General features: G+C 44.2%; 2 protein-coding genes across 5 annotated transcripts in view; one reads left to right on the top strand and one right to left on the bottom strand.

Annotated features, from left to right (window-relative positions):
• The window catches only part of GSK3B (glycogen synthase kinase 3 beta), a 67907-nt gene extending 62784 nt beyond the window's left edge, over positions 1–5123 (top strand). For both annotated transcript variants that reach the window (XM_083593669.1, XM_083593670.1), the window contains one exon: positions 1–5123. In XM_083593669.1, the coding sequence (XP_083449795.1) occupies positions 1–68 (68 nt within the window). In that variant the 3' untranslated portion in view covers positions 69–5123.
• Positions 5114–24103, bottom strand: part of CFAP91 (cilia and flagella associated protein 91) — a 24733-nt gene continuing 5743 nt past the window's right edge. For 2 of the 3 annotated variants that reach the window (XM_083593175.1, XM_083593177.1), the window contains exons 4-18: positions 23225–23308; positions 22590–22646; positions 21169–21350; positions 19154–19331; positions 17777–17934; positions 17479–17661; positions 17083–17222; positions 15721–15837; positions 14920–14991; positions 13293–13439; positions 12103–12324; positions 9801–9949; positions 8807–8898; positions 7473–7799; positions 5114–6491 (exon numbers count right to left, since the gene is read on the bottom strand). In XM_083593175.1, the coding sequence (XP_083449301.1) occupies positions 7474–7799; positions 8807–8898; positions 9801–9949; positions 12103–12324; positions 13293–13439; positions 14920–14991; positions 15721–15837; positions 17083–17222; positions 17479–17661; positions 17777–17934; positions 19154–19331; positions 21169–21350; positions 22590–22646; positions 23225–23308 (2107 nt within the window). In that variant the 3' untranslated portion in view covers positions 5114–6491; position 7473. The remainder of the gene's footprint in view (positions 6492–7472; positions 7800–8806; positions 8899–9800; positions 9950–12102; positions 12325–13292; positions 13440–14919; positions 14992–15720; positions 15838–17082; positions 17223–17478; positions 17662–17776; positions 17935–19153; positions 19332–21168; positions 21351–22589; positions 22647–23224; positions 23309–24103) is intronic. The other variant, XM_083593176.1, reaches the window with a different exon arrangement.

Raw genomic sequence — 24103 nt, forward strand, 5'->3', positions numbered from 1 at the left:
ATGCCAATGCAGGAGATCGAGTTCAGACCAATAATGTAGCTTCAGCATCAGCCTCCAACTCCACCTGAACTGGTCACAAGCAGCAACCTGTACAGGAACAATCACCAGTAATTTTGAGTCTTGCTCTGCAACGCTGGTCACATTTGGAAAGAAAATTTAAAAAGAGGAAAAAAACCCTGTTCATTATAGTGTTCGATTTTTTTTTATTATTGTTGTTCTTATTTAACCTTGTAAAATAGAAATTCAAACCAGTTTCATTGTGTGCTCACTCTGCTGCGGGCCCTTTGGGGCAGGGGAAGAGGTGGGTGGGAAGAGGGGAAGTGGAGCAATAGAACACACCAGTGTCTCTTCCCAGGACAATCTTCTAATTTCAAACAATTGCTGTTGTGTACTATAGAATCAGGAGTCTTATCTCATGCCCTCCCACAACAGAAAGGAGAACCCTCATTCTGCCGAAGCTCCTTTTTTTAAGCCTTGTATTTTTAAGTGAAGTTTCAACTTTTGGTGTAGTGCACAACTTGAATTTGGTTGGGAGCTTAGCAGGAGTTGCTCACCGTGAATAACATACACAGGAGACCTTAACTATCTTTGAGTTGGGATGAGGAGGAAGGAAAATGTGAGGTCTAAAATACACTGAATTGCCAAAGCCAGGGGAGGGGAGGGGGGGCGATTGCTGTATGAATAAAGCTTAAGGGCAAATCTTGATCTTAAATTCCGTTCTAGCATTGGAGAATTCTGCAGATATGTATGTTACATATACACACACAGACTATCGGCTTGAATGAAAAATGCTCATTCACCTACCTTAAAGATCCCTGAACATTAAAGGTTCTGTAAAGCACAAAAGAGCCCATAGTCAGTCACTTGCATTCTTCAACAGGTGGGAGCAAGTGTACCTTCCCTCCAGGTGCAGAAAACAGACAGGAAACCAGTGGAGAGGTACTTCTGCACCTCGCCCACCTTCTTTTTTAAACTCTAAACTGGCTTCTTTCTCAAAGAAGCAAACAGGAAAACAATGCCAGGGTTTATAACGTGAATGGACGTAAACCTCCATTGCAATTAGAGCTTTCAAATCGACACATTTTTAGGTGATTCTAAAATCCAAATCTAGAATTTGTATTTAATTTCACCCTTTTTTTAAAGCTTCCTTCTTTCTAGTCTTTATTTATTGATCTTCCACGGTTGCTGTTGTGATGCTTTCACAATGGTAGTATATTAATGAGTAGACAAATCAGTTTACTTGCTCTTGCTGACTTATAGAAAGCTAAGTGTGTGTGTATATATGCACATATACATATACATATATATATATATTATAAATATATACATAGATACAGTGCTGCTTTTTATTTTTTAATCTATAATTGGTCTGACTGAAGCAGAAATGCCTGTTTCTAGTGTCTGTGTTCTGGGTTGTTTTGTAGTGGCAAAAAGTCAAGTCTCTCTGTTTTTGAAGCGAAAGCAATACTTCTTGAAAGGCGTTAGGGACGTTGCAAGAAGGAATGCCATTGCTGCCGGAGCAACCGAGACAGGCTCTTTATGTCTGGCTTTCTACTTGGATTTGAGAGATGTGCTCACCTAGCCTTACACTCCTTCAAATGAATCTCAGTCATCTTGGTGCTTGTGAGAGTTTATTTCATTGTTGAATCTTTTGAAACATGATTTGCTGATTTGGCCCGGGGGAAACCGGAAGGCAACAGGGCCTCCTCTTTCTTCTCATGTTTATGAAGCTGGGTGCTCTGAGAGTCTAATCTGATTAAAGGTGCTTCTCAAGGAGGGAGCTGTTGGGCTGTCTCAAAAAAGGATGAACAGAAAGTTCAGATACATGGTTATTACAACAGCTTCAAGGGGAATGGGTATGGAACCCATATTTGTTTGAACACTCCAGTTTTCTATAAATGAGCCTATGGCGAATGAGAGGCCCGGAAGGGGACCTTGCTGCAGGAAAGGAGCCTATAGGTGTCTTCCATGTTGATTTATAGCCCTCACGATCAGAGCTCTTGAGACACTTGAACAAGCAGGAGGATGACATAGAGAAAACTCAGTTTGCAGTCAGGAGAGCAGGACAGTCTAGGCTCAGGAGAGAGATGGTGTCTTAGGATTTGCATTACTTTCTGTTAGTTTGATGCTAGCAGGGAAGAAGAATGAAAAGCGTTAATTGTTTTTTTTAAAAAATTGTTTTGTGTGTGTGTGTATGTGTGTGTGTATGTATGTGTAAACTGAGATCCTGATGGTTTTATTTTCTCGAGGATCATGGCGGGACTGCAGACAAAATTTTATACAAATCTAGATCCAGGTGTTTCAATACCATTTTTGTAAATAAAGAAGACAAAAGCTCCTCACCAAATTCAAGTTTGTACATTAGTTGTTCTTAAAATTTTGAGTTGTATTGCTTTGTATGTAAATATGTGGACCCAGGAACTGCTGTTAATGAGCAAAACGTTACCATTCAGGGCAGTTAAATCTGTTTTAATAATCAGACAAAATGTAGACGAGCTTTTTAAAGCCATATAGTTTTAACTCTGTACAGTAGATAACCGGCCTGTATTATTGTAACAATAACTCTAGCGATGTATAGTATATCTATATAGTTTGGAGTGCCTTTGCTTCCATAATTTTTTTTAATTTTATTTTATTCCTTTTTTTGTACCAGATGTCTCACACATGGAAATCTTTGCTTCCCTTCTTTGAGTTATTTCATGTCAGTAGTATAATTAAAAAGAAAATTCATTCAATTTTTATTTTTATTTTTACTTCAAACCATGGCTTTGTTCTTAGGCGTTTAAAAGTTTCTCTCCCTTGCCCACAATAGCAGTGACCGGTTTCATTTTACGTTTGCTATCTTGGCATCTAAGTGGCAAGTTTACATTTTGCTCGTCTTTTCCCAGTACGTTTGTCCAGAGTTACTTGTAGACAACAGCTTCTAGCTAGGAGCTTTAGTTTAGTCTTTGTTTCTGTAGAGGCAAAATAGGGCTTTGCAAAGAAGCTGTCATGGAATGGGGGTGGGGGCAGCAGGGGGGTGGAAGAATTGGGGTCTCACTCACACATCCTTTCTGCTTTTTTTGGCCAGAGATTAATCTGTGGTATTGAGAGTCTGTAGTTGTAGATTATCACTTGCCCTCCCTCTCACCCCGAAGTTTTATTTTCTTATAAAAGTCATTTTGAAGTTGACCTTAATTTCTGTGCCCAGCACAAAGGCCTTGCTTTGAAAACTCTGCTCACTTGTGTGTTTGACCTTGTTAGTATTCCACGTGAGATTCTCTTCGGTGGCAAAATGCTGAACTTTTTATCAAACCAAAGGTTGCTGTTTTGTTTTTGGCTTTTTGTCTTTTTGTAATCATCTTGTGTTCATTCCAGTAAGGCAGAGGCTGCACTTTTTCTGGTGACACAAAGGTCAGTGATAGCATTTTGTTTCTGACAGTCCACTCCGAAGTCTGTTTTTGTGGCTTGTTTTTAAATGAAGTACCTTAATGGTCTCTTGATCTATCCTTTGTCTGCATTGCAACTGTGCATGTCCCTGAGATGGCATTAACAATATTCTGTGTCCCCAGCTGAAAGTCAATCAAGACACTCTCTTAATTTTGAAGTCCCTTCCTTTAAACAAAGGGGTGTGTGGAATCAACAAAGATTACTCTGAAGTCATCTAAACTGATACTTGAGCATATACTTCTTTTTATAAATAAGCCAAGTGATGGTGAATGTCCGTAATTAGTGTTAATTTGAAATGTTACCAGATAAGTAATGCTTCTTAAGAAATGCTACCAATAAACTATTATCCATTCTAACTCCCAGCCACTAGAGGTCAAAGCCAGTAATGAAAAGCACAGTTTAGTATGTAACCCAGGACCTACATTTGCCAGGTGTATACATCAGAAAGCCTTTGAATTCCCAATATTTCTATAGAGGCTAATTTCTTGCTTCATTGGTGACAAGGCAATAAAAGCAAAATGAAAAGGCCTAATAAAGACTTGTACCTAAAGGGTTAGCTTGAGATACATATTTTCCTTCCTTGTGTTGTTTGTTCTTGGTTTTTTGGAAAAAAACAATTTATATATATAAATGAACGTTTATATATATAAATAATATGCTTGCCTGTAAAATTTGCGTTTGTTACTATGTTGCTGATAGATCACTTGGGCTTGTGCACACAATTACCGTGATCACTTCCATCTTAAAAGCAGAAAATCTAAAATCTATATATAATGGACTGTGGGGTTGTATACAAACTATTGCATACACGTACAAAGCTGTCTTGATTCAAAGAAGAAGCAAAACATGTATAACATTATTACTACTTGAATGCCTCTGTGACTGATTAATTTTTTCATTTTAAATATAAACTTTTTTGTGGAGAGTATGCTTAATGTTTTATTATTTTGCCTCCTCCCTTCTGCTCCTTTGTAAATACATTTTGTTCTGTGTGACTTGGTTCGGAAATAGTTAACTGGTACTGTAATTTGCATTAAATAAAAAGTAGGTTAGCCTGGACATGAAATTTAAAAATACAAAGTGTGTGGTCTTTATTTCAAAACTCTTGGAACTTTTCTGTATCCCACCTCCATTAAAAGTCTCTTCTTCTGCTCCTATTCACCTTTTCCCAGAACTGCTCCTCGCCCCGCCCAACAAGGGGGATTTGACTCTTTATATAATAAACACAGGGAGCTAGCATGTTTTCTTAAATGGTCTGTATTAATCTGTGATACTTTTGCAAGAGATAACAGCTTCTGTCTTCCACCAAACCATTTGATTTGATGGAAAGGAAGAGGAACCCTTTGACAGTTATCATCCTAGATGACCCTACTTTATCTGCAAGATGTGCTGAGACATATTATAATGCACTTCCTTTCTTTGAGCCCCTGAGTAAATCTGGTGATGGTGTGAAGAGTTTATAATAACCATGTCTTGTGGGGCTGTTCCTCCAACAAATCGGCACGTTGCTATCTCTGAGCTGGGTTTCAGTCCTGGATAATGTATGTATTCAATGTGATGTCTGTTTGCGCAAAAGAAAATTTCTTTTTCAAGCCGAATGACTGGTCAGATCTATTCTGTTACTATACTAAAAGGCTAGATGCAAGGTCATGTGACTACTGCTTCAATAAATTAAAAAAATATATTGCAAAAAAGACTCCTCTTCATTTTTATTAATCATACAAGCGACAGCCAGGTTGGGGCAGAGCAGAAGTTGTGGGAAGACGCTTGAAGTCCTCCTGGGAGGCTGGCACTTCCCATTTTCAGTTCTTGGATAGCCAATAAGAAGAGTCCATCTTGGGGGAGGGAGGGGGCAGCCACCCCTACATTGCTTCTGATTTTCTCCCTATTGCTTAACCTTCCCACCCCTACTCCGCTTCTGTTTGCCCTTGGCTCTCCCACAACTGTTGCGTTCTCTGCCCATATCCTCCATCTGGCTCACAGGCAGATCTGGAGAAGAGATGCATTAGGAGGAGGTATTACTCCTTCTTCGTAGACCATCTAGGCCAAAAGGTGTGGACTCCTCCAACCCAAAGGACACTCAACCATTTCATCCCTCAATGCACAGCAGTCTGTGGTTCTAGAACAAGGTGATGGTCCTTGAAAAGAACAGAAAACCCAAGGTGGGGGAGGTTAAAGTGCCAGCCAGCCTACCTTCAGAAAGCCTTGAAGTTTCGGCAGTTGTCCCCGAGTGTGTCATGGCAAGCGATGCCCATTGTGAGCTTTCCGCAAGCTCCTTTTTGCTGCGCCTTGTGCCCTGCTACCCTGAGCTGGCCACGCCTAGGACCTTTGACTAGTCTTACCTTCCTATGCCCTATCTTCAGGAAATGGCCCCTGTCCTATGAGCAACTGTCGCAGTGTCAACCCAGTCATTCCTTGGACCAAAGCTGGAAGATGACAGGGCAGCAATATGTTCCAGCCCTGACTTCTTTTACTCCGTCTCTTCTTGTGTGCCCTATTCTTGTTCTGTCTTTCACAAGAACATCCCTTCTTCTGCAGATTCCTTACTTGCTTGTCTCTCTCTGGTTTCCTTTGCCCAAGTCTTTCCAAGGCTGCTGGAGCTTGAAGAGGAGACAAAGAGAGGTTGTAGGGCTTCTCTGCAAGACCTTCCCTCTAGTCCCAGAGTTTTGGTAGTTGGGCGTGATTTATTCTATGATGAGAAGATACAAGACTTCCAAACTCTCCTGTGTGCTGTCTTTTCCCCACAGCTGCAAAAAAACCCAGCCCTAACCCTAAGCTTCGGGGTGGCAAATGTATGTTTTTTGAAGTATCTCTAATTGTTCTGCTTTTCTGGCAAAACTCTTTATTTTTCTTGCTGCCAATTGGATTTCAAGATTTTAACGCTGCAGTCTATGAAAATATTTAAAAAATTATTCTGCTGTTGCTCTCGGTTTGTTTGATATGGTAAACACAAAGATGTTTTAGAAAGAAAGGAGGGCACAATGCAAAAAATGGGGGGAAGACCTCAGAGGTGAATATTAGTCCAAGGTACTTCAAGCCTTTTGCTGGTTCCTCAGGGGCAACTAGAAAAGCAAGATATACAAACCATCAGCAATGAATAATGAGAATTGTAAAACTCATTGTAAAAAATACACACCATTATGAAACAATGTGCAAGAGTTTGCATAATGGGTCTTAAACACGAAAACACCTCATTAATGAAACTTCATCTGATTTCTCCTAAAGAATCCCTATACAGTTGTACCTCTACTTACGTATCCCTCTGGATACAGAATCTTCGGGTTAAGCCGGCCATGGCAAACCCAGAAGTGTATACTTCCAGGTTTCGCCGCTTGCGCAGAAGCACTCAATCATGCCGCACGCATATGCAGAAGTGCGCCTCTATGAAATTTTTGGGATGCGAACGGACCGGACCCCTGGAACAAATTAAGTTCGTATCCAGAGGGTCCACTGTAATACTATAAACATCAGATTTATGGCCCAATTAGACACTATCGGTTCACACAGGAGACATACAAACTCGAACTTAATAAAAAATACTCAACTTACAAGAGCTGAATTCACTTGGTAACATATCTGTAACCCTGATCAAATAGTTCTCACAAAATCTGTTAAAAATCCACCCAAGGGTAAGCTTCATTAGAATTTTTGAGACTTCACTGGAGTCCAGGGCAAGCTTTCTTGCCCCTGGGTAAGAAACGAAAAAGTTCTTTGACCAAATTGGGGGGGGGGAGGCAGAGAGACATATGCAAGCATCACTCTGAAAACGGGCAAGAAAAAAATTCCCAGGCAAGTATCGGCAACCCCCAACAAAAGCCCACCCCACCCCCCAACTTTGCTGCAGGTACATCCACTCTGCTTGCTAACTGATGGAACAGAGAAAAGCAAACAGTTCAAGTGACGGCTACAAAGAAAGGCCAAAGCTTCCCTGAAACCAACCTTCCCCTGCCCCCCAAAAAGCCCCAGGATGGGCCTTGTTGTGCATAGGTGGGACCATGATGCCTCATGAGCAGGACTGGGAAGGAACACAATTCTAAGCATACCTTATTTCTTTTCCGTTTCTTCACTGCCTGAGGGGTCTGTACCATCACCTTCAGGTGGCATTTCAGGCTCTGTTTGACTGTCTGGAATCTGTGGCTCATGCGGCTCATGGGATTCATGCAGCTCGTGGGGTTCATGCGGCTCATGGGGCTCAGGAGCGCCTTGTTCTTCAGCTGCTGCAGGAGGCAGATCTGCACTCGGGATTGCTAGCTGAGAAAGTTCGACACCAGTGGCCAGTTGGAGCTCAAAGAGCTGTCCCACGGTCGTCTCTGTAGTCCCATGAATGATCTGATGAGCTGCGTGAATGTGCTTTCTCTGGGACTGTCTCACTGTGCAGGAGAAAGTGGTAGATACAAGGCAGGCCAACAGTGAGAATGGTGCATCGGGCTCCCTCATCTCCCACATCATTCTCTTAACTCGGCAGGAGACAGGTGTGTAGGAGAATCTTCCTGACCAAGGGGCCAAACTCCGCTCAGCTAAGCCAGCCAAAACAAAGGGAAACCCTGGCAAGCAAGAGCTGCTAACATCACCAGCAGAGACTCAGGTGGCTTGCCAAGTCCACCCTTTGAGAGACTCCTGTGACACAGAAATAAAATTCTGCCAGAGCTGGCTCCCACACTCCTTTCAGAACAAGGATGGGGAAATGCACCCTGGATTACACTTGAAGAAACAGAGGCCCCCAGGGGAGGGCCTTCTAAAGGTGGCAGAGAGCTATGCAAGGAGATCTCAAAGGAATTAGAGCCAAATAATTGAAAATGGCAAAGGCAGAGACACTCCTATACAGGGATCCCCCACTGCCTTCCAGGACGGCAGTGGAGGAATTGGGCAGGCATGGAAAGGCTCACACTGCAGCAGGAGCCTCTTCTTTTAAAAGGAAAAAAAACATATCCAAAATTTATGGTAAGACACAAAGGTAAAGGCCCCTGGACGGTTAAGTCCAGTCAAAGGCAACTATGGGGTTGTGGTGCTCATCTCGCTTTCAGGCCAAGGGAGCCGGCGTTGGTACACAGACAGCTTTCCGGGTCATTTGGCCAGCATGACTAAACCGCTTCTGGCACAATGGGACACCGTGACGGAAACCAGAGTGCACGGAAACACCGTTTACCTTCCCGCCACAGTGGTACCTATTTATCTACTTGCACTGGCGTGCTTTCAAACTGCTAGGTTGGCAGCAGCTGAGACAGAGCAACGGGAACTCACTGTTGCGGGGATTTGAACTGCCAACCTTCTGATCGATAAGCCCAAGCGACTCAGTGGTTTAGGCCACAGCACCACCCGCATCCCTTTTTAAGACATAAGTAATCTCGGGAGATAAACAAGCTGTTCACACTTCTACCTTTCTCCTTGATGGCCATTTTCCTCACTTCAGGAATCAGGAAACTATAAACCAGCTCGGCCACAATTTCTTCAGACTGAAGATGTGTTCGACTAAAGAGGAGATCATTTGTACAAAAGGTTATATTTTTGTCATTATCTTCATTTCCTCTCTCATCCCAATTCCTCCGCTCTTTTTTGTTTCACATCAGGAGGGTTGTTTTTTGTTTTTAAATGAGAAACAGTAATATTTGTGCACGTTCTGTCAGTGAGGACACTTCCTACATGATGGGAAGGGGGCGCAAGACCAGATCTGACAGGAGCAGGGTAATACCTCACTTCCACACCATGCTCAGGATGGGCGCTACTCCAGGGGAACGGGAGGACCTGCATTTGCTCTCTATCTTTCAGGAAACAGGAGCAATGCAGGATCCAGGGCAAATGGAGGAAGGAGAGGCATCTCGCTGGTGTGAAAAATATATAATAAAATATATACGAGCTACATGCCCGAGTTGGAACAACTCTGTTCAAAGGAATATACACAAACTTTAAAAGTTTGCAATATGGTACAAAAACCACAGGCGGGCACAGAGCACTGCTGTTCACATCACACTCACAGTGAAATGCTTTTTGAATCTAGCTTCTTCCTAGGTTAGATGGCCATTTCAAATCTTTTTTTTTTAGCATCTGCTAGGCTTTAAGGGTCACAGCATCTCACACAGATAGCTGAATTAGTCTGTTGCAACAACATCAGGAGAGTCTTGTGGCACCTCAAAGAACAACAGATTTACTGTGACATACACTTTTATGAAGTGCACTTTATTGGCAAAAGGGCCTCTAGTCCACAAACCTTTATGCCACAATAAAATCTACCCACTGAGCAATCCGCAGGGAACCAAAATATTACACTTTGCATGTAGTCGGCAGGATACGAACCTGCACAAAAATGGTTAAGACTTTAAGGTGCCACAATACTTTATACTGCGATATATGCTGCTGTTCCCTTGAGAATATACCGTGTTTCCATTTCATAAGCGATGTCGTTGATTTCCACAGCCACTCTTTGAATCTCTTCTCTCGCTTGTTCGTCAGCCGTAGTCTCCATGCTGTCCAGGATGACATCTTCCAGGTAGGAGTCAACTGTACTCTGGTGCACCTTAACAACCTGGAAATAGCCCCAAGCAGAATATCCTTCTTAGCACCATCTCCTATGATGAGTGAGCACAAATCATTTATAGGTCGGGTGCTTCCACACTAGGACCTTTGTATACCATTTTACAGTGTGTTCAAATGATGTTTCCAAATTGTAGACTTCCAGTATTTTCTGCATTTCATGCCCCCTATCTTGCAACCCCCCCAAAAAAAGATTTGTAATGACTTTTAAATCCTACAATGCAATTGTATCAGGTGCCTGTCCAAAGGGTGGGGGGGGGGGCGATGAAGGCTTTTCACATCTTGTACCTTTAAATGAAACACTTTCGCTTTGCTGGCTGCACCTGTTTTATTGATTCTGGCTGATGGATTAGTGTGTAATTTCCCATTAAATAGCCTTTTTCTGAACTGCCTCATTTCAACTTATTTCTAGGAGGGGTAGGGGAGAGATTCTTTAGCTACCGATCTCTTCCCCTTTTTAGTTGGTGCCACACCCCAAAGAAATTGACATGTGTCAATTAACAGGCTGTTCAATGATAAATTTCTCAAAAATCTGCCAGCCCCAGGATCAACTGGAAGCAACAAGAAGAGCTGACTGGCAAGCAATATACTTTTAAGTTGCCAATAACCTCTGCTGAATGGAACTTACTTCTGAGTAGGCATTTCAGAAGCCCTTGGCCGGCGGGGGGGAGGGGGGAGGCATTTCTACTTAAAATAGCACTAGATTAAATGCTGTGTAGAATCACAGTTTTAATCGCAATTCCAATTTATTGTGGAAAAGCATCGCCTCTCCAGCCCTAAAGGGCTCTATTGTGGAAGGGACTGATGTGATTCCAACTATTGTTTTCCTATAGCCAGTCCAATACATTTGCTACCTGAGGCCAAGATGGTGGTGGTTCTTCATTTCCAACACACACAAGCTCACTTCAATATACACAATGGGATAGGCTCCTCCTCTGCACGTGAGGTGGCAGACTACTTTAGGGGCCTTCGGAGAGGCTGTATGGCTCACCCAGTTCTGTCCTCCAAGAGAGGAAGATGTTGAGGGGGAGAGGCTCAGGAGGAGTGAGCTGGGAGCTTCCGCTGCTGCTCCCCTCCCAGAGCATCTGCCACCTGAAGACTTTGCCTCACTTGGCCTAATGATCATTGCCAGCCAACCCAAGCTGGGAGGAAGGGTGAGATATAAGAATAAATAACACAAAGCTCGCTTTTGCGTTTGTGTGACTAAGTTATCTATCTGCAGATTTACTTTCGCACATAGACGTTCAGCCCAAGGATCAGCTGTCAGGTACGCAGAATGGTCAGAGTTTACTCCAAAGTATGGAATGTGTACTCTGTGACAGAATCTAGACATTATTATTATGATCATTTATTGAATTTATATACCACCCTATACACGGAGGTCTTAGGGCGGTTCACAGAAAAGATCACAATACAGCCATACCTTATGTTACGTTTGCTTCAGGTTGAGCATTTTCAGGTTGCGTCCCGTGGTGACCTGGAAGTACCGGAACGGGTTACTTCCGGGTTTCACCGCCCGCGCATGCGCAGAAGCCGCAAATTGCGACCCATGCATGCGCAAACGCGGGTTGCGTTCTTTTCAGGGTTGCGAACGGGCCTCCGGAACAGATCCCGTTCGCAGCCAGAGGTACCACTGTATATAAAATAAAAACAATAACACCCTCCCCCTCAAAAAAGAGCCACATTTTAAAAGGATGTCAATCAGGTCAACCAAAGGCCTGGTTAAAAAGGAACGTTTAAAGGAGTACAATGACGGCGCCAGGTGAACTTCCCTGGGGAGAGCATTCCACAGACAGGGAGCCACTGCAGAAAAGGCCCCGTTCTCGTGTTGCCACCCTCTGGGCCTCTTGAGGAGGAGGCACAAGAAGAAGGGCCTCAGAAGGTGATCTCAGGGTACATGTCGAATACTGGGATGAAACACGATGATAAAAAGTATGATATCTATGCTCCCTTGACTGCGAGAGCCCTGCACATCCCCACAGCAGTCTAGCTCCCTCTTACCCTGCAGAAACAGTCCTCTACAAATAATTCCCACAGGGATAGCCCACTTGACTCAGTTTGCTGTGCAGGTATCAGGACAAACTTAAAGCCCTACGACTGGGACAGGCCCCTCTGAGCCCTGTGGCTGCCGTCCCCCCCGCATACCTGTCTAAAGATCTCATCTTCCTCCCGCCTGCGCCGCTCCTCCACTTGCCGGCGGCCGCTCTCCTCGGCTTCCCGAATTCGGCGTTGCCTCTCAGCAAGCATAGCAAAAGCGTGGATCCTCCGTTCGTCTTGGAGCCGAATCAGCTCTTTGGAGAGGAAGTCTAGCATGTTGGAGAGGGCTCTTCCTTCCACCCGAGCCAAGTGCTTTTCCATGAGAGACATCTAAATGCAACGCGGAAGAATTATTCTCCGTTCTATAAAACGAGTTACTTTTTCCACAGGAAATGAGCTCCAGGCCTCAGCATCAGAACCCAGCCTTCAAAAGATTATGCATGCTATTTCCGGAGACGTGAAAGGAAGCTGGAATAGTGTGCTGCTGCTGCACTGAGATAGGCAACGTGGTGCCCTCCAATGTTGCAGGGCTACAATTCCCACACTAGTTGGTGGTTCGGAGCTGATGGGAGTTGGGAGTCCAACTACACCTGCAGGGGGGGGTGTCATGGACTGGTTGGACACAGGAATGGTGGGAGCAAACAGCTGGAGAACCCCCAAAGTAAGAAGGGATCCATTTCATCTTATATTTGTGCAGCTAGTTATTTCTGCCTAAGTGCAGAACCTAGACATTTGTCCCTAGTGAAATTCATTTTGTTAGCTTGAGCCCAGTTCTCCAATCTGTTGAGGTCATTTTGAAACCCGGTTCTGCCTTCTACAGCATTAGCTACCCCTCCCAGTTTGGTGTCAACTGCAAATTTGATGAGCAACCCCTCAATTCCTTCATCCAAGTTGTTTAGAAAGATGTTGATGGGCCCAGGGGAGAACCTGCAGCGAACCACTTGTCACTTTTTTCCAGGATGATGAGGAACTTTTAATGAGCGCTCTCTGGGTTTGGTCAGGCAACTAGCTGCAAAGCCACCTAACAGCTACCTCCTCAGTCGGCGCAAGTTGCCTAAAGTAATGACTCCAAAGACTGGCTAAGCCAGCCATCTTGTTCCTCTGTGTAACACTAGCATACAAAACTCCTAGTAAGCCCTATCTTGAACAAAGCACCCACTATGAGATTATATTCCTCCCTCAGATGACCAAATGCCATCTTCCATCATAAGCTTCTGTTGCAGACATTGTTGTAGGAGACAGGAGGGAAAGACGTTAAACAAGATACTGGTCAACTGCCTCTAAGTTTATGGCCAAACCTTGTGTTCATGCAGATCCCGCTGCCTCTGCAAGGCCAATGTCACTTGCTTCTCCGCCTTCTTCAACAGTTGCCCATCCTCCTGAAGCGCATGAGTGGTGCGCAACTCGCGGATCAGTTCCAGTCGCTTTTCCTTCCCTTCAAACATCTGTCAGGAAGTCACAGGGAAGGAGAGAACGAAGATGCAGCTTCACTGAATGTTCTCTTCCACCAAACTTTATTGTTGTCATCTCATTTTTAAAAATATAAATTACCCTAGTTTTTATATGGTTTTATAAACAAACAGAACAAGTAAGATACAAATAAAACATAAATGTAGCCACCTACTCCCTCATAAGAGAATCATTTCTCCAGGTAGAGAAACAGCCTATGTTAAAGAACCAGGCTATGCTTGACAACACAGGGAAACAAATCTGAATTTATGGGGACTGTTCTGTTTCCCCTTCAGAGTCACAATGTATTTAAAGAAAGGAAACAATATATCGGGAAAGGAATCACACTTGCTTTTCATGTATTTGACAAGTTAATTTTTGCAGAACCATTAATTTCCACACTTTGATTATCCACTCCAGAGAAGTAGGGTGGGAACCTGAACGTGACTGTGAGAAATAAACCAGGAATGGAGATCCTGGTGCGCAGACAAGGGGTGACCAGGTCTTACACTAGGCAAAAGCACATTGGTGGTCTTTATCAATACAGCTATGCGAAATATTCCCAGAATGCAAGCGGGAAGAGAGCCCTTGCCCTCAGCTCCTGCTTACAGGCTTCTCAGAGGCATTGGCTGACCACTGGAAGAACAGGATGCTGGACTAGGTGGGTCATCAGCCTGATCCAGCCAGGCTCTTCTTCTATTTATAATGAATTTCTTCCTAGTAACCGACTCAAGTGTGTCCTAAATAGATATGTGAGGTCAAGGGATTCATTTTCTCTAAAGCCCAGCAAGGCAGCTGAATAACTTAAAAACCCACTTGAATCTAGCCCAAAGAAGGTACATCTTGCTTGGGGGAAGAAATATCATTGTTCCAAAACAAAATAAAGGAGGATGGTTGAGCTGTCTTCTTATTTCTCCTCCTCCCTGGACTGCAGGCTTACTTAAAGGTAAAGGTCAAGGGACCCCTGACCGTTAGGTCCAGTCGTGGCCGACTCAGGTTGCGGCGCTCATCTCGCTTTACTGGCCGTGGGAGCCGGCATACAGCTTCCAGGTCATGTGGCCGGCAGGACTAAGCCGCTTCTGGCGAACCAGAGCAGCACACGGAAACGCTGTTTACCTTCCCGCCGGAGCGGTACCTATTTATCTACTTGCACTTTGACGTGCTTTCGAACTGCTAGGTGGGCAGGAGCAGGGACTGAGCAACGGGAGCTCACCCCGTCGCGGGGATTCAAACCGCCGACCTTCTGATCGGCAAGTCCTAGGCTCTGTGGTTTAATCCACAGCGCCACCTGCGTCCCTACTTACATATTTATTAAAGATCCGCCCAAACTCTGTTCCAAGTGCAGCCACCCATCCCACACACCCCAATTTCTCCTTTCTCCGAAGATTCTTGTGCTGGCCTATCAGCACCTTTCTCTCATCATTTTGTTTTCAATCTGCCACTAGATGCTTAAGAAAAGAAAAACCAAGAGAATACCATATTCTGGATAGCTCTGCCTCGGATTAAGCTCTGCAGTGTAATCACAGCTAGTTCTCTCTCTTCTTCAATCTGCAAAAGACAAGAAGAGTTTGCCATTGCCAACTGCTTTGTTGCAGGAAGACAGGAAAGGACATCACTGAATGATCTGTACAATATTACCTAGATTTCTGAGAATGTGGCTCACATTTATTGACTTTAATCCCTGTATACCAGCCTAGTTTGTTTACAGATGGGGGGGGGGGGCAGAAGGGAAGCATAGCAATGGAAAGATTGGGGCATTCAGATTTTTAAAGCACAAATCTACTCTAAGGACGCTTAGGATCCTTAGAGGATCAGGAGATCAGGAAGACTCTAGCATATCCTTCAAGTGTCTCAACTTTCCTGGGACATCCCGGACTTACAGAAGCCACCCCAGCTTCTGATTTGATCCCAGAATGTCCCATTTCCCCACTCCAGTGCTGCTGCCCAGCTCAGGGAGGACGGTGAGCAAGCACTTGCAGTGTCCTGCACTCTTGTGCAAGTCACTTTCTCTCCTTCTTTCCCGGACCACCGTCACCTTGTCAGGTTGTGCCCTTGCCTGCCTTTGACCTACCACTTGATTCTGAGCTCTCCAACCCTCTATTGTGCCTTGGAACTTGATCTTCTGCCTGGTCTGATTCCGCTCTTGTCTCTGACCCTTGTCTGCCTGTCATTATTTCTACCTGTTGCCTTTCTGATCTTCCTCCACCCACACCAAAACTGCAGCCCGCCTTGGAGATAGGCCAAGGCCCCCCAGAGTGTCAGAAATATTCCACCTACCAGTGAAGGCACTTCCAGTGTTGGAGTGGGAGGACGAGCGGGGATCTTTGATATCTTCTCAAGGAAACGAAGTGGTTTACGCGGCTCCGTAACCTTTTTCTTTCTGTCTTGCAATATCTGGAAAAGAAGTTAGTAGCATTGGAGGAACTAAGCCTAAGTGACCTGAAGAGCATCTCTTCGCTATTTTTCTTTTCTTAATTCACCCAAAAAACTGTTGCAGTAGTACAAAACATTTGTAACAGCTGGTCCACGTTTTACATTGGCACTCTTCATTTCACATATTTTCCCAACCTGCTAGAAAGTAATGGGATAATGAGGGGAGGCTGGGAAGGAGAAGAGAATGAAGAAGGATGGTATGAAGGTAAAAGGAACAAGAGAAGTTGAAGAGCAGCCTGCAACCTCTAAAAATAGGTGGCACGGTTTCCCCTCAGCACAGGCACGCCAGGTTCCACCCAGCATTGCGGGGGCCCAGTGTGTGTGTGTGTGTGTGTGATGTCATGTACCTGCATGACGTCACATGTCGCTGCCGCAGTGGAAGGGCAGATGGAGCGCCCTGTCGCAGCACACAACACGTTTGGACGCCCGGCCAGGCACTCACAGTAAAAAAATTGTGGGTGCCATTTGTGGGATGTATCATCACTGAAGCAGTCAAATAGAATTCCTGTTACCTAGAGTAGACACACAGGGGAATGTTGCTCCAGACAGGAAGGCATTCTTGTCATACTTGCTCTGGAGCCTCCTCCCCCTGTGTGTGACCAGGTAGATGGGTGAGACTCCAGCAGACCCTACAAAAGGGCTAGTGACACAGCCATCTTCCTCTTTTCGCCTTTTTCCATTTTTTTTCTTTCGGACGCACATGGCTCATCCTTCCAGGCCTAGCTCAGACTTCTTTTCTCTACAAATGTAACTGTAACTACAAGATAAAGTCTGCCTTCAGGATACTACTATGAACTGAATGTAAGTAAACTTTACCATTACTTTTAAAGAAGACTGCCGTGTTGTTATTCTTTTTAAGAGGGAAATAAAGGGGAAATTTACCAGGAACAATCCAGTCTGGACAAGCCAGACTGGTTTGGTTAACTTAAATGATTCTCACGAATCCATCAACTAGCTTCCTGAAATGTACAAGGAAATGTGCTCTGCTCCTTGCTCACTAGCGTGAGTGAGGAGGGATAATATTTAATCAATATATCCTCTCCTACTTTCCACAACATTCCCACAGCCTTGACAGCCAAGATGGCGCCTATGCCTCAGCACACAGTTTTCTTGCCTAGAATGGCCTAAAGCTGGTATTCAAGAAGCAAAGCAAGAGACAGATTTCAGGTAGGAAGAGTTGCAATGGCCTCACATAAAGCACTGTACCTGGTAAACCTGTGCCAGTTCCAATTCTAGTCTAGCCGACCGTTTAATAAACCCATCCTTGGTGGTGGTGCTCCTTTTGGGAACTTCAGTTCGGGGCTGAGTGACGGAGTCAGGAAGAGAGGCCTCCAGCTCAAGTAATCCTAGGAAAGAGAGAATGCAAGCATTGGGGTGGGGTGGGAGCGGAAGAGGAGGAAGAGCAGAGAAATTGGAATTGCGATGAAAGAGAAGGACTCACTTTGATCCAATGTGGCCTTATCAGGCACAGAGATTACAACAGAGCACCTGAAACTGACCTTCCCCCGAACAGAAAGGAGATGAAGTCTGCATGTCCTTTGTAGCTTACATGTGTCCAGGAAAAGGGAAAACGGACTAGAAGATTTCCTTAGCATGACTGACCTTGATAGGTGTTGAGAAAGGGGTTCTTCACTATGAAACGGTCGGCTCTATTGTCTGGAAAGTAGCCAATTCTTGACAGAGGAGCATAAGGCTGTGAATCAAATTCAGTGTAGTCCCTGATGACATTTCTTTTATCCAGTTTTCCTTCCACATTTTTCCCCTTGGCTATCAGTCTTCGGATTGCTGAGAAGGAATTTCAGACAAGATGCACATCTAAATGAAAATATGTATCAGCTTTCCGTAGCTTGGGAAAGGAGACAGTGGTGTAGACTTTCTACTCCATTACCATTTCCTTTACCTTTTATATGTTCATGCTGAATTTTTTTAATTTTTTCTTCTTTTTCATGCATGAGGTTAAACCAGTGAGCGTCCAAGCGAGTGACCATCAGTTCATTGCGGTTCTCTTCCCTTTTCCTCAGCAGAGCCTTTAAGAGTTCTAGTCTAACTTCTTGCAATCTTCAAAAAAAGAAGAGGAAAAGAAGAGGTTCAACAGATCTCAAACACTACTGCCATCCTCATTCAGATCAGGTTTCCCCAACCTTAGCCTTCCAGATGTTTTGAGACTACAATTCCCATCATCCCTGACCACTTATCCTGCTAGCCAGGGATCATGGGAGTTGTAGGCCCAAAACATCTGGAGGGCCGAGGTTGAGGAAGCCTGATTTAGATGATTCACATGTAACAAATGTTTCTCTTTTTTTGTTCCAAATATCCAGTGCACCTTTTTATCATGCACCTTTTATAATGGCTTGCAGAACCAATGAGCCAATAAAATAAATGCAGCCTGCCAGCTACGTATGGTGGCCACGCCCACACACATTTCCCGCTAATTAAGAAGAAGCACCTGGCTGCCAAGAGCCTATGAGGTCTTTTCAAGAGGTGGCAGGCCTGAAATTTCATTTTGGCAAATCAGATATGATGTTTTTTAAGATCCCAGTGGGGGAACAGTCTAGGATAATGAGGGTTTTCAAAGCCTGGTACGCCATACCAAACTTAGGTCTCTAGGGTTCATGGTGACAAAGAATCTAAATCAACTATATACCACTAACTATGGCCCAGTTTGGAAACTAAACTCTAGGGACACCTGCACATGGAGGACCATTAACTTATCCATCATGGATACGATGATGATAATGATGATGATGATGATACTAATAATAATTTATTATTTATACCCCGCCCACCTGGCTGGGTTTTCCCAGCCACTCTGGGCAGCTCCCAACAGAATATTAAAAACACGATAAAACATCAATCATTAAAAACTTCCCTAAACTGGGTTTCCATCAGATGTCTTCTAAATGTCAGATAGTTGTTTATTTCCTCAACATCTGATGGGAGGGCGTTCCACAGGGTGGGCGCCACTACTGAGAAGGCCCTCTGCCTGGTTCCCTATAGCTTTGCTTCTCGCAATAAGGGAACCGCCAGAAGGCCCTCGGAGCTGGACCTCAGCGTCCAGGCAGAACGACGGGGGAGGAGACGCTCCTTCAGGTATACTGGGCCGAGGCCGTTTAGGGCTTTAAAGGTCAGCACCAATATTTTAAATTGTGGTTAAAGCGATGGTCTCCTGAAGTTATTGTTTCTGTTCAGAACCTGTTTTGGTTGCTTGTTTGGAACTTGAGCAGTGATTCTTGGGCCCACGGGCTACGAAACAGGAAGGTAAAAATTAAAGACTTACTCCTCTATTTCTACTTCCCGGAAGGCCCACTCTTTCCTCTCCATTTCCTCCATCATCCTCCGCCTCTTTGCAATCTGTGTGGCATCGCTGAGCGGGGGGAGCGTGGCCTCCCAGGCACGTTTTTCTCGGGCTCGTTCAATCACTTCCACTTCTGCCTGGGTTGCTGGAAGGCCCCGTCCTTCAAAGGGCAGGAAACAATAAGAGAGTATAGCTTATTTTTTACAAATGCGATATAGTTTATAAACCCCAATGCAAAAACCTGCCTAAAGGGAAGTATGAAAAACACATACACTTCAGAGGTGGCCAAAAGCCGGTGTTTTTTAAAAGTGACTAAACTGCAGATGCTCCCATTACAGTAATCATGATAAGACTCCGATTTCTCCTGCAGAACTTGGCCAATAAAAGAGAGAGGCTGCTTGGTCATCGCTTGTACGTGGTTGGGATAACAGAAGATGCGAGCATATTTTCTGCTGCTGTAATGTTAATTAAGACAAATGCAATTTGCACTTTCTGCTGCCCTTCTGTACTGCTGCTGCTGCTGATAGACTTTGAATCTGGCACCAGATGAAAACATTTTATTCAGTCAGGCTTTCTAATTAGGCGTTCACTCTGGGTTGTAAATTGTTTAATGCTAACTCTGATATAAAGAACGTTGTTGTTCCACAGCTGTCTTTTATTGTTATTAATTATTATATGCTGTATTTTTAATAGTGTTTTGTTGTAAGCTGCCCTGGAAATATAAATATTATAAATATAAATACTGTATAAATGTGCTACTGGACAGATGGGGCTTGTCAGTCTGGGACAAACAGCTGATCTAGAAGAAGGAAATCTCTGATCCTAAATGCCCACTGCCTTGCAGGATCCCTTCAGAAGAAAAGGCTAAGGAGTAAACCCTCCACAAATCCAGAGCAGAGTCCGTAAGACAGTTCCAGTGCTTTTTTCTGGGGGGACGCAGGGGGACGCTTAACACTGTGTGAATCTAATGGGAGATTTGGAAGTAATGGAAGTTGCTATGAGCCATCAGCTGTGTAATATGAGGTAATGCATATCCTTTGTACTTTTGTCCATTTACTGAATTTATTTTTCCCTATTTGAACTATAAAATGGTGATTTTCTTGAAACAAATTGAGAGTACCCCTAAACTTTTTTTTTTTAGGAAAAAAGCACTGGACGGCACCTTATACGCTTCCTTTCAGCAACTGCTGCAGTCAAGCTGGTGCCAAACATACTGTTCTGCTTTTCTTTGGACCACGTCAGCAAGGCCAAGGTGGGGGTCTTGTCCTCTGGGCAGCCCAGAACCTCCAGACACACTGCCCAGACTTGCATCACAGTGAGGTCACTGCTAACACAGCAGTTTGACTTCATCCCTGGAGCCACACTCCACTGTCTCTCCAGACAGATGGATGCCAACAGCAATTTCTGCTACTGGTATTTTTCGGGATTTGGTTTTGTTAGTGAAAGGTCTGTAAGCTAGATGTGTATTTTTTCTGGTTGTTCTTATTTATGAATATCCTATATATTGTCGTTTCATTTACTGTTTCTGTAAGCTGTCTTGACCATAATTATGAGAAAGCAGCATACAAATAAACATAACAACAATAACAAAAACATTTGGAGGAACTTGCCATTGTGGCACAATGCTATGGTTCACATTCAACTAAAATTAATAGCACTTAGGTTCCACTGAAATCAGTGGGACAAAGTACTAATCTTCCTTTAGCCACTAGCACAGGCAGGAATAAGAAACCTGAAATTATTAACAAGTTAAAATCAATGTACAATGCAAAAGATTTAGCTTTTTCTGCATTACTAGAACTGCTAACAACCTGCTGAGCCTAACTGAGGAATTTATCACCAACTCAAATGCTCTGGTAATAGATCAGGGAACTGGGTCCGTTTCGTCTGTGGAATGTGGGAGCAAACCCATCTTCTAACGTCCAGAAAACTGTGTCTTTGCTTCACGCGAGTCGGAAAGAGCCCTCATATAATCACCAGTCCTTTGCTCAACTCACCCCAGGTCAGCGTGACAAGGGTCAGGAGCTCAGGGATGGAACCTGGAGGCACCACATATTCAGGGCTGTAGGGATCTGTCTGAGCTTCACCATCCCGATAATCCGTCTGTGTACCCACAGTTCGTGAAATGAGGTAAGCTGGCTTGTCCCTGGATTTCACCTTGTCAATGTATGTCTCTGGCCTAAAAAGCAAAGGAGAGCAAAACAATACATTTCAAAATGTTTTCACCCACTTAAAAGGAAATTAAGGTCATTGTTGTTGTTTTTAAAAAAACTTTATTTTTTTTTATTAAATTAGACCATAGTTATTGAATTTTTTGTTGTTTTTACAACCAAGCGGTATATAAATTTTATGAAACAAACTATTTTTTGATTGCCTTGTTTATCGCATGTTTATATTACCAATGTACAGCGGTATCTCAGTTTTCGAACGTCTCCACTGACGAACATTTCGGTCTTCGAACGCCGTAAATCTGGAAGTAAATTCTTCGGTTTTCGAATATGCCTCAGAAGTCAAACATGCCACACAGCTTCCGTATTGAGTTTTCTGTACTGAAGTTTCAGTTTTTGTACATTTCGGAACTCGAACCGTCTTCTGGAACGGATTACTTTCGAAAACCGAGGTACAACTGTACAATGTCCTCAAAACAATCTTGTGAGGTAGTTTCTCTGAGTGAGACAGTTTTCCACAACCTCTTACCCTCCAGATGCTTGGGGGGGGGGGCACAACGCTCCTTCAGCGCCAGCCAGCATGGCCAAAGGCTGGAGAAGATGGGCATTGTAGTCCCAAACATCTGGGGAAAGCTGGCATGAGAGTACCCAAGTTGCTTGACAGCTAAGCAGAGATTTGAACCCAGGTCTCTATGGTCACAGTCCCACACTCTCAGCACTGCACTGCACTGACAATCTGCTGAGACCTAAGGTTCTTTTTGTTTGCTATACAACATTTACAGTCATAATATAGTATGAAACTCTCTGGATGTGCCACTGTGGCTTTTCCAGGAAGTGCTACCTGAAACTAGAATAGCAAAAACACCCTTCAGCAGTTAATCACGTAAGCACAACTCCCTCCCACTCCCCCCCCCCAAAAAATTACCTGAAGTCCCCACCCCACAGAAATTTGCTTTCTAATTTGTCAAGGTATAACTGGACCTGTGAACTGGGCTGGCACCTGCATGCCTTCCACAGGGTCATTCTAGGGATTGGGAAGTCAATGTTTCCCTCCTTATCTTTGCCAATCATTTAGTCAGTCAACCAACCAAGGATCAGATAACTAAGAACAGCCAACCCTCTCCTACGGGGGAAAGTTTCTTCCTTTCTTTTTTCTTTTTTGGACTTTTCAATACTAGAAACATCAGCTTCTTGAAAAACAACGGGATCACCATGTGAGAACAAACTTAGGCCAGCATATCATTACTTACTTGGACATTGCATAGACAACATTTAGTGGCATCGGCTTATGAAATGGGATGAAAGGTCTGAAAAGAGAGAAAAGTGAGTTTAGGCAAACTCAGGGAAGGAAACAAGCAGAACATTTCCTCAGTTAGCACAGCTCTCCTAGGCTGTCTGGTCCATTAACAAGCTTATTATTTAGCTACCTTGCAGTTGTAATGGACACTTTTCAGTCACTATTCTCATATTTAGAGGTAGGCTATTGCTTAAGATGCCTTTGAGGGGCAATTTGTGGTCCTTCCGGCCTTTCTATCTCGCCCATGAGACTCTCCCAGCCGTGCCCCCGCTCAGTCTACACCCTTAGCAAGTCCTGCTCTCTGCCCTCCTGGCTGCAACATGTCCTCAAACTCTGGTGATGCCTCTTCCTTGCCTGGATGGAGACATGTGGGTGTCTAACATGATATAGATTACAAGAGGTGCTTCTTGTGATTGACAGCCTTCACACACACATGAAATCAAATGATATGATCAAGACACTCCCATGCCTTGGGAAACTGAAATACAGAAATGTCCTTTCCACATATTTTGGTGGAATACTCATTTATTTGGTCATGATAAAAACACGTATTGCAACCGAGTATGATTTGCTCTGTTCAGTTCCCACCGTTCAAAATACTTCCAGCGATTCCTTCCACCAACATCAGGATCTTCATATTCAATTCTTGGAATCTGAAGTGTCGGTTGAGATCTAATTTTTAAAAAAGAAGGTGTGGTAAGAAACTGATATCTCCTGCTAGAATACAATGTATAAATTGGGCACCTGCCTAAGGATCTCCTGGAGGGAGAGTTGTTCCAGACTCCCTTGGTTATTATGTAGATCATTTTCAATGGGACTTTTGGCCCAAAGTTGGGATGGAACCTGCCCTGGTCACCCAGAGATGGTCAGAGATGTGTCTCAAGATGCACAGAGGAAGTATGACCCTCGTGATTGCCCTGGACTTCTCTGGGTGTGCCAAACACTTTTTAAAAGGCACTACTTCTTTCTAGAGGGACGCGGGTGGCGCTGTGGGTTAAACCACAGAGCCTAGGGCTTGCTGATCAGAAGGTCGGCGGTTCGAATCCCCGCGACGGGGTGAGCTCCCGTTGCTCAGTCCCTGCTCCTGCCAACCTAGCAGTGCGAAAGCATGTCCAAGTGCAAGCAGATAAATAGGTACTGCTCTGGCGGGAAGGTAAACGGCGTTTCTGTGCGCTGCTCTGGTTCGCCAGAAGCGGCTTAGTCAGGCTGGCCACATGATCCAGAAGCCGTACGCCGGCTCCCTCGGCCAATAAAGCGAGATGAGCACCGCAACTCCAGAGTCATTCGCGACTGGACTTAACTGTCAGGGGTCCTTTACCTTTCTTTTTTTAAAAAAACCTTCTTTCCAGAGGGTAGACCTCAGAAAGCAGCGCTGGGAGATTAATGCACAGCCCCTATTGGGACCCACAGAATTCTGTCTTTTCCCTCATGCTTTTCACCATCTATTCTAGCTGAAATTCTTGGGTA

The sequence above is a fragment of the Podarcis filfolensis genome, assembly GCF_964270895.1.
Source record: "Podarcis filfolensis genome assembly, chromosome: 17".
NCBI classification, from domain to species: Eukaryota; Metazoa; Chordata; class Lepidosauria; order Squamata; family Lacertidae; genus Podarcis; species Podarcis filfolensis.